We start from the raw sequence: 10,819 nt of genomic DNA, 5'->3' as shown, positions 1-10,819 counted from the left end.
GTTCCAAAAACTGTTGAAAATATAGTGACCTGTTCCTTCAACTGGACACTGTTATGTATATTTTAGTCTTATATACACTGCCCTGGTGCCATAACTCCTCACTATGCCCTAGATTATTCAGTATTTCTGTACATACATCCTTCCATCTACAAGAAGCGTATTAGTTTTGACAGCCATATTTGAAGTCCAGCCGCAGATAGATTCCGCGTTCTTTGGCAATCTGTTGCTCTCCAGATACAGTATAGTGGAGGCATGTTTTAAAAGACCAGCTTTAAGTCTTAATTAGCAGTAGAGCATTTAAACGAACTAAACTCCAGCTGTAATCATTTATATGATCGGGGTAATTAAATATCCTGCTAAATTGAAAGCATACGGCGATGGAAAACTTTGCAACCCTCCGAGTAATTTGTGTTCGGCTTAGTAAAGCAAGACCGCAAAATTTAACTCCTGCACTGCTGAGTAGAGGCATCCAAAAAAAAAACACATCAGTCAATATGCAAACACAGCGAAAGCATCAAACATGTGCAGGAGGGGTCTGACGCTTCAAGATAATCTCATCGAAAGATTCCATCTGCACAAAAACACAGAAATACACACAGTGCAAAGTTTACATTTCTCATGACAACATCTAGTCTCTGTATCAATAATTCCTGCGTTGCCCTTCCAAATCGGCGTGTCAGATTGCTGAGGCAAGACAGCAGAAACCATCAGACAGTGTTTCCACAGAGCAGACATTGATATGCATGAATGCATTGCGGCTACACGTGCTCCACGCACACCACCTCTAAACACACAAATGCGCATTTCACACCCATGCTGGCCTCGCTCTGTGTCTCTCTCTCTGTCAAAGGGAAATGCCATCCATCATATAGGATGCATGGGGCGAAAGATTACTCACATTTCTCCAAATCATGGCCAAATTGCTCTGGATGGCTCTCATATTTGAGAGATAGCTGCAGCTGTCTCTTTGCATACAAATGACAAAGTCTCCCTCTCAATTTGCTTTCTCCTTGACTCAAAGAATGTGATGAGAGTGTCACAGATAGGATGTTGAAAGAAGAAAATAGTGAGGTGCCACCTGAGTGCTGGAAAGAGAGAGAGAGATGTAAAGATTTCGGAGAAGAAATTTACAAATTGACAAAAGAAGATAACAACAGTGACATATATATCATCTGGGAGAATTTAATACTTTATCTCTTTTCGAATTCAGTAAACAACTCGGAGTAGCTGCTGATGCTTCATCTTTGAAAACTAAACTTCTCGTGTTAGTAATCCACTTATTTAGATGCATTCTGTACAGGATTATTTTTATCCATCGAGAACTCAACATACCAGGCTGGAGCTGGCATAAACCGCCGCTACAAGGATAAACTCTAAACTCAGTACGATGACTGAGCTGAGCTGCAAGACTTAGCCTTATAAGCCCATTTTGTAGCAATTAACAACTGTCACAAATGAATTGAACATTAATAAAGCCCACAATCTCCTGTGTGATTCAGTCATTTGACTACGTTTAAAAAAGAAATCCACTTCATTAGATCTTGAGTTGCAATATTGGACTAGGAGAAGTAATTCCTACATCTGTGAGCCACTTATCTGTGAAGGTAGAAACACACCGGAGGCATTAATAATTCCCTCATTAAACAGGAAAAGCTACTTGTTCAGTAGATCAAGCAGGGATCTATTCTGAAATTTCAGCCACTGTTGGACTTTATTTAAGAAAGAATTAAATAACAGGAATTCATTTGGTGAAAACAATTGTATTTTTTTTTTTTTTAACAAATAAAAGTGATTTCCATTAAACAAACAAACAAAAAAAAAGAACAGACAGAAGACTGTTGGCCTGCTTCATGGCTTTACAGTGCAGTTTGTTATCCACATGAGCAAAAAAAATGCTGATGAACTCAACAAAGATGCATTAAAAAGCAAACACTTAAGGCAATTATATGCAAATGAAAATCTGTCACCAATGTAAAAGCTGTTTAAGTGCTCTAAAAAACAACAACAACAACACAGCAACGTCCTTTAAGAGAGAAACAAAACAAATCAAAGCCAGGCAGCCGATTTTGAAACAGCTTCCAGGGGCCCACTCTCTCCTCAGCTAATGAAATATCTAATGCACTTAGTTTCCTTTAGTTAGCACCTGCCTCCTCCGAGGCATGTTCCTCCTCTCCAAGCTAAATTACTTGGTCTCAATGGAGCCAGACAGAGTGCGGTGAGTAACAAAGAGGCGAAGTCAAGTATATTTTCAGAAAAGGGATGACGAGCTCGTGCGGGAGAGCTGAGGAAGCAGACGATACGTTGGTTTTTTAAAATCTTCGCTAACCAGAATGCGGCAGATCTCGCAGCGACCTGATGATGTACAACACACTGGCCTGTAAAGCCACTGGAACCAAATCCCTCACTTTCCTTGGTAGTAACAGCTCAAAAGTACCTCATAACCGAGCCTCCTTCTACCAAAAAACACTCTGTAAAGGTGCTTTCCTCTTTACAATCCTTACTCTTTGTGGAATGAATTACACAAAAAGACATCTAGAGGTTGGAGGCTCTGGGAAGAGGGCACGCAGTTAAAATGAAGAATTGTGAGGTGCATTTCTGTGTCAGTAAAAATGCCAGATCTGTATCTGATTTGCATGCTTGTTCCCGTCTTTGAATTGGCTCTCATAAAGGCCTTTCTGCGAGAGTTACGGGCGAACGCAGCAACCAGTAGCCAAATAAATAACAGAGTAGAAAAGGCGCATGGTGAAAAGAGCAAAGGTGGCGCACGGAAATAAGTCGGTAAATCTTATTTCAATAAGTCGGTTTAAATAGAAATAAAGAAACACAGATTGTGCATAAGTCACTGATCCCTGCATAAATGTCACTGCTTGTAGTGGGTAAATGTTGGTACCAGTTTGTGGCCTTTATCTAGTTAAATATGAATGATCGTGCAGTTATTTGACAAGATTGAGATGTAAATATTCACTTGTGCAGTAAAAAGAAAAGCAGAGAAAATATTGACTTTCTGTCGTCTAAAGAAATGAAGTATTTCTTTCTGTTATTGTACATTAAGTTGGCATGATCTCCTACGATTTATCTGTTGTTTTTGAGCAGTGGTAGGAGACGAAAAGAAGAGCAAATCAGCACTATGAAGCCAGTTAAACATATCCAGGATTTGTTCTTGTTATCCGGCTTAACTAAACCTGACAAACGCATTAAGCCTGAACCTGGCTATGCAAATGAAAAGGTGGAGAGCTTTACAGAAAAACAAACATTCCTATACCGAGGTGAGTAATTTAAAATAATATAATTAAAGCAAAAACAGCTGCTGCAGCCGAAGCCAACTGTGTTAATGTATAAGTTAATAGGCTTATCAATATCACTGCCCCTATCATTAAGGCCGGAGTAGATGTGACTATAATTACAATTGTGTATCACATTAAATTAATGTGCTGCTTTGTTGTAGCCTATTATTATGGTGTGTAAGACAGCTTTATTGTTGTTTCTTTATTCTTTCTGCTGCAGCCCCGGTGGTGTTAAACAGTCTTGGGAGCGAATAAAGAGCAAATACATAAACATCATTCAGACCGGTAAGTAGGCTTCTTATCAGGTCAACAAGCACAAGACATTAGTCTCAGGTTTATTGTGTTATAATTATTCAGCCAACGGAATAATTAAAATAGTTTGGAGCCGACTAGGAAAAAAAATAAAGCGAGACGAGACTTCCTCCACCTCCTCTGAGAATCTACCGGCTTGTATCTCCTATCTGTTCTCGTCATGGAAAGGGTTTATCTCTAAAAACTCGATCTGCACACCGAGCTCGGCAACACCGTCTAAGAATGGTGGTGCCGTTTTCAGAGAGAACTGACAAGGTGGTGAGTTTACACATCTCAAACCAAACATACAGTCGTCCTCACATGTATCCATACCCTTCCATTAAAGAAAAGGCAAAGTTCACAAAAGTCACTCAAATAACTAGAAACGGAAAAAAGTAATAATAAATAAAAATTTGCTAAATTATAATTTAGTGAAATAAGAAATTGCTTTTGAATTGTGGTTGAAAAGAATAATAATAAAAAAAAAAACCCAAATTGTAAAATTAGAGCATTTTGCTGATGAGCAGTGGACCAAAATCAAATTTGCTGTCAACAGGTGCAGAAGTCTGACTGAGAGTTACAGAAAACACTTGATTGCAGTGATTGGCTCAAACAAAATGGTAGTTTATGGGTCCCATCATGCTTGTTATTTATTTATTTTTAAAAAAATTTCTGTTGAACCACAATTCAAAAGAAATGTCATGATTTTATGATTTCATTATTACTACTTTTGTCAATTTCAAATTATTTCCGTGACGTTTTTTTTTCCTTCTTTAATGGGAGCGTATGAATAAATCTGAGGATGACTGTACTCCGGAGCAGGTTAGGTGTGCAGCGTGAGTTAGCAGAAGTGAATCCTGCTTCAAATAACAGGCCTCGTGCCTTTTAAAGATGCAGGGACAATAGTGAAATTACAGGATTAGAGACTCCTCCTCCTCCTCCTGTTAGACCGTATTCAAGACAGATTGTTGTTTTCTGTGTCTAAAATATGGGCTTTTTTTTTCCCCCATCGGGGTGGTTGCAGTGGCATTCAAAGAAAGCAGAAATAATTACACAATCAGAGTCTTTAGACGAGAATAATCAGAAAAGGAAATCGGTAAGAAAGTGAGCTCTCATGATGAATGCCTGCACTGGTGGTCATTACACTGATGAATCCTATTGATGTCATCCATCCTCGACGGAAGAAAAGTCGGAGACACTGACTTGCATGTGTGCACAAGTTATGGTGAGTCAATGTAACGAATATCGGTATATAATCTCCATATGATAGAGAGAAGGTTACTCACCGAGCACACCGAGGCGGTAGTTCATGGTCACTACGATCACGTTGCCGTAGGCGGCGAGGACGCTGGCATCAAACATATTTCCGGTGCCTTCCATATAGGAGCCCCCGTGAATGAACAGCATCACCGGCTTCTTCCTGCGGTCACGGATATCTACACACACACACACACACACACACACGGAGGAGAAAGCAGGGAATAGAGAGCACGGAAGAAGAAAAAAAAAAAAGTCAATAACTGTATTTACGTCTCTCATATTCTCTTTGATCACACATTGTGTTAGGCCATAATATATTGAACAAACAGCAAATTGCTCGGCTGGATGAAAACACGGCGCTGCATCGGAGCACGAGAGCCCCGCACTATTCCCTACAGCTGGATGTCAGCGCTTTAAAATGATCTGGAGGTAATTTAGATTTCAGGCAATGATTCCAGCAACAGGCAATAACAAGAGACACCACAGTAAGAATCTAATCAAATGTTTCCTGGAGATTAAAGCAACAGTGCTTGAAGAAAATTACTGGGTAGTGTGGCACATTAGTGTATATCACTGCCCGACGTGGTTTATTTCAAAATGAGGCTCAGATTGACCAACGCTGATGCAATTCCGATGCAACTGTATGTGCAAGTGTGCAAGGGTTACTGACGACAAGAAAGCAGAACATTAAGGACAATTAGGGAAAACTGAGCGCAAACTACATGTGCGACAAGTTGTGTTTTTTCGCTCAGGGTGTCAAAGTTCACCCCAAAGAGCTGTCTGCTGCAAAGAAGAGATGTTTTAACACTGCGTAAAAAGGCACTCTGGGATGACAAAGTAAACACACTGAAAGCAACTGGGCACCAAGAGCACATTTTTACAGAGGGTAAAAAGGCACCAGCATGACATGAGGAGACATATTAAAACCGGGCCTGAAAGGAGCAAAGCTGATGTCTGCACTCCGCTCCGAAGAAGAACATTCTGTGTGCAATCAACAGATAATAAAAGGCCACTGGCTCTTAATATATCATGTCTGCAATGAATTTCCATAATTTCCTCGTTTTATTTTGCACCTTGGAACTCGGAACTCCCATAAATGCAAATTGCAACTCGCCCTGAGCTGCGGGGACAGCTATATCAACCTATTTCTAGGTCAATTCCCCTGTGGGGAATCTCTAGGAAACACAGTTTTTCTTGGATGCTATCATTTTGCACTGGCACAAATTGTTAGTGGGTCCTGCCTTGAGGTAAAAAAAAAAGAAAGAACGAAAGATAACGGGAAAGTTTCGCATAAAAATGTCGTGTTCGACCATCAGAAAACTAAATTTAGGGTTAGGGTTCCTTCCTATAAAGTCTTGTGTTATTTTTCTTCAAATGTGTACAATGGAGGGATTTGACTGCAATGTGGTCTGAAAATCAAACACTTTTTAGATACTTTTATTTATTGATTTGTGTTCAGATGTGCTTAAGAAGATCAAAACACTGTTTCTAATTCATACAATGTTTACTTGCTTGAAAAATAAACTGAAAATGAGGAAATACGTTGTAAATATGGATATCTGTGTATCGGTGTTTAATTAAAGTGAATCTGGCATCATTGTCTTTAAAATACATGCAGATCAGTTCAGGAAGCGGCTCATATCAGTCCTGAGAGTTTTGAACAGACGCCCCGTGCTGCAGCCCTGTGTGTGTGTGTGTGTGTGTGTCTAGTGTGTGTGTGTGCATGCAGGATGGTCCCTGATGGGCTCTCGTTGGCCTTTGAACCAGTCTCCCAGCTGACTGTGAGCAACGACACTCCTGCTTGCCAGGAGCCCACGGTAGCATATGGCACACAAGACTCAGAACTGTGGCACAGTGACAGCCCCTGTTGGCTTCTGTGTGAGTGTGTGTGTGTGAGAGTGTGTGTGTAGGCCTGGGGATATGAGTGAGCAGTAGTGTAGAACAACCACATAAATAACCACTACAGCATCTGTTATAGGGAAGGAAAAGAGACGGAGGGTGTTTGGCTCCCTTTGAAACCTGCTTTTATATATATAGTGTATATATGTATACTAATATACATCAAACACCTGCTGAAACACGTCACACTGAACCCTGAAGCCCCAGCGACGCACCGCGCTCACATCACGCATGTACACGACCATGATGCAGGAACCGGCGCCTCAGTCAGGCAGACGCACACTGGGGCAGAGAGAAATTTACAGGCAGCTGCAATGGAAGAGTCGCTATGGCAACTGCTTCACTTTGACTTGTTTCCGCCTCTCCTCCCTCTCTCCCCCCCTACATGGGCCGCTCCTCACGTGGACAAAGTCTCATTGACTGTTGCCGTGGCAACATATTGCCGCCGCGCGCCTCTAACCCCGTGACGCCCTTCGCCGCATCCTCTACCTGCGTGTCATTTCATTAGCGGCGAGCGGCCTCCTCGGCGCGCATCCCCGCGGTTCTGCAACAGGAGACGGAGACTGACAGCCACTGGCATCGCGGGAGACAGAATGCAGATGCACTGATGTACCCGTCCACACCCACGTCGGACGCAAACACACACACACACACACACCGAGCGGGCTGTCACAGTTGACCTGGAGACTCAGTGTCCATGGATCAGTTACAGGGCGAATCGTTGTGGCACAGTGACAGATAGGACTGAGGCCCTCGGGGGCTACAAGCTCCCTCTTTCTCTCTCTCCCCCTTGTCCTGTCTCAGGCTCCCTCTCTGCCTCTGGCTTTGTTGTGTTTCTACCACAACTAAAGTTTAGCATGCCATGCCTGCAGACGGGCAGGTGGTCGGGTTCCGAGCCTCAGGTTTCACATTTGATCCTCATGTGGGATGAATTGCTTCCAAAGCCTTCGAAAAAAAAAAAACACTCTGATTCAATCATTTATACCCTCAAAACATGCAATTTTATGCATTAAGGTGCTTCAGAAATCTAATCAGTTCATCAGCTCCTCTGGGAGAACGTGCGGCGTATGTGTAATATTTGTGTCATTTGTTTTTCGCGAGCTATTTTGATCACAACGCGTCTACGGATGAACAAAACAGGCGCCGCGTGACAACATAATGTCCTGTACCACGGAGACGGTTGGGTAAATGGGACAGCGTTTACAATATACATACAAAGCCTGAACAAATCCTAGACATCCCACGTTTGATAATCGGCAGATGGTAAATACCCGTAACACAGGCATGAGCTGATGCTGTAGGAGGAGGGGCTTGCTCATGGTGCAGCCATTGGTTTGCTGCTTTAATGCTCCAGTAAAGGAATCCAAGGGAGGAGAATTAAAGACCAGGTCAGCATCGCCACTGTTCACAGCCGATTTAAAGGTTCACTAACTCTTTGTTCCATACTTCTTATGGTTTTTCAGAAATCGAACTGGGAACTTCACTTGAGTTTGTCATTTGTACTCTTTGTTTAACACACTTTTTATCCCACTGCATTTATCTGGCAGGTGCTGTTACTAGTTTTGATTTTACATTCAGACTATTTAACATTTAAATAGTTTTTTTTCTCCATGGAAATAATATCTAGATCATATGTTGTGGCTTGTACAAATATTTCAGCCGCATATGCAACCAAAACCTTTAATAGTTGGTGGCTCAATAGAGCTAAATAGAGGCTGACAGTCTAATATATAGTTAAAAAACATTATGTCCAGATTCATTAGAACGTCTGTTTTTATTTACAGGCCTATCCTACAAATGGTGGTTGGGTTCTTTAATCATCTGGGCCTCAAAACCCACTGACAGGCATGTCTTCTTTAAAAAAAATTAATAAATCAACAAAATTACTCAATTTATCACAGCCTTAAACTGTAAAAACTGAAAAAAAGTGGAATTTTAACTGTCCATGGTCTATATAGAGGTCTCATTCACAAATTTGCCCCCCAAAAACCCAAACCCAAACCAAAAATGAGTAAATACATTAAATAAATGCTAATCAGATTCTGTAAAAAACGCATGAAGTATAAATAAATTCTGCGTTCCTCACTGAGAAGCCATTAGTGACTCAGCTGTGATTAACAATCACGTGACAACAATTTAAGGACTTTCTAGCTGAACTGCATAAATAATAAAGTCATAAAATATCTATCGTATGTAGAACCAGCATGTTTTTCCAGCATTAGCAGCACCTGTGTGCACTTTAGAATCTTTTTTTTTAGTCAGACAAACAATAAAATACATTTCGTTGTTTGTTCTTTTTATGATTTATAGCATTATAATTATGTTAAATTGCACTGTAGACTGTTCTCTCCACTTCTAGCCATGTTTCCACAGAGGTCCAGGACTTTATATCACAGTAACTTATGTGAGTATAAGTGCAACACAAGCAAAAAACTAATAATTACCACCCACAAGCTGCTTGGGGTTCAGAGGGTTCAGCACATTGTTCTCACAATACTAATAATCCAAACAATTTGATCACATCAAACTCTTCTTCTTGATTTTGAAGAACTTTTTTTTCCTGGTTTTTAATTTATGTACAGCAGAAGTGGAGAAATCTGCGACTAGCATGTGGGATTCAGATGCTCCCACACCTACACAAACTGATATCACCTGTTAGTCGGATCAGTGCAGCAACTGCTTCATATTAAATGCTTTTTACTTCTAATAGCTATTTTTTTCTTCTTCACTGTGACATTCAATAATGATCAGAATATTTCCTCCAACTCGACAAATAAAGGAGGGAATTCTTGACGGATTGCAGACACACGTTGGCTGGCAGTCAGACAGTCACTCGGAATTCTAAAAAGCACGTCGACGACAGAAAACACTTCAAGGCACCGAAGAAACAATGATTAACTGGAACCCAAATTCAAAAAGGTGAACAAAATCAAATAACAAAAACAATGCCGCTGGAAAAAGGAAGAAAAAACAAAAACAAAACAGACTCTGCTCAGTAAACACAAACAACAGCAATAAAGACAAAGCAAGATGGCAGAGAGCAGCTGAGGGCTGGTACCCTGAGGAGCTTAGCATGGCTGCTGATCCTTTCAAGCAGAACGGAGACAATGAGACGATTAGGCCTAAACTTGTGTTGAGCGTTCCAGTTTAGCACACCGCCCACCGTTGCCCTCGGAGACGCCACCCTCCGGTCTCCCGATGAGTCTTCGTTTCCAAGCGCGTTATCAACCGAGTGATTAGTCGCGGGGGAGGTGGGGGGGGAGCGTGGTCTGCTGCGCCGCGGACGTCACCGCCGGGCGCCGATTTTATGGGAATTGATGTTCGCTGTCAGCAAACAATGATGGGGAGAGGAGAGATTGATATGCGTGGTACAGGTGAACGTCAGGGTGCATCTGGAAGGAGATGGAACACCGTAGATTTTTGAATATTTTTCAAACAACAAGAAGAGGCTAAATCGAGGATTGACCTCAACCGCACTCGGATCTCGCTCGAGCTACAACAGAAGAGTGAAAGTTGAGGACGGTGTTGAAAAAGAATATATTGCTTCTTAATAGAACAGAGAGCAGGAGACTACTGAGATATCATCTTCCCATATGTTAACCTGAGCGTGGAGAGATGGAAGTCTGGGGCCTTCTCCTTAAAGACAGCCTTAATTAAAAAGATACGGAATCAAGCTGAGGTGAAACGACAACTCATGGGGGAGTCGCACATCACACAGAACGCTATACCTTCTGCGAAATTAGCATTTTCATTTCATCCATGTAGTGCACCATTTCTACTTTCATCACCATGCATACGCTGGTGACTGTGTGTGCACAAGAGGTGGAGATAAATATTGACCTTTTACACTTAGGTTCCAAACTGTAATAACAGGGAAAATTGCTCAAAGCAAATGATGAACCGTCATCTGTGTGCAAACACACAGAGGCCCCTTTGTACTAGTGATCCAATTAACAGAAAGGTTACCGAGTGCTGGAAATATTGCAAGAGTGTAATGGAGGGAATACATTTGGGTTTATTTCTTTAATTCTGAGCCATGTAATTTTAGTCATGATGGACTTGGAATTAATACCAAACGCTTATCT

At 41.4% G+C, this 10,819-nt stretch overlaps 1 protein-coding gene across 6 annotated transcripts in view; it reads right to left on the bottom strand.

Moving 5' to 3' along the window:
• The window catches only part of nlgn2a (neuroligin 2a), a 199,706-nt gene that overhangs the window by 61,578 nt on the left and 127,309 nt on the right, over positions 1-10,819 (bottom strand). For 3 of the 6 annotated variants that reach the window (XM_008283339.1, XM_008283342.1, XM_008283343.1), the window contains one exon: positions 4,862-5,011. In XM_008283339.1, coding sequence (XP_008281561.1) covers positions 4,862-5,011 — 150 coding nt within the window. Of the gene's footprint in view, positions 1-4,861; positions 5,012-10,305; positions 10,320-10,819 lie in introns of all 6 variants that reach the window. The other 3 variants (XM_008283340.1, XM_008283345.1, XM_008283344.1) reach the window with 3 other exon arrangements.

The sequence above is a fragment of the Stegastes partitus genome, unplaced genomic scaffold (assembly GCF_000690725.1).
Source record: "Stegastes partitus isolate 25-593 unplaced genomic scaffold, Stegastes_partitus-1.0.2 Scaffold307, whole genome shotgun sequence".
Lineage (NCBI taxonomy): Eukaryota > Metazoa > Chordata > Actinopteri > Pomacentridae > Stegastes > Stegastes partitus.
This window is presented reverse-complemented; position numbering and strand designations above follow the sequence as displayed.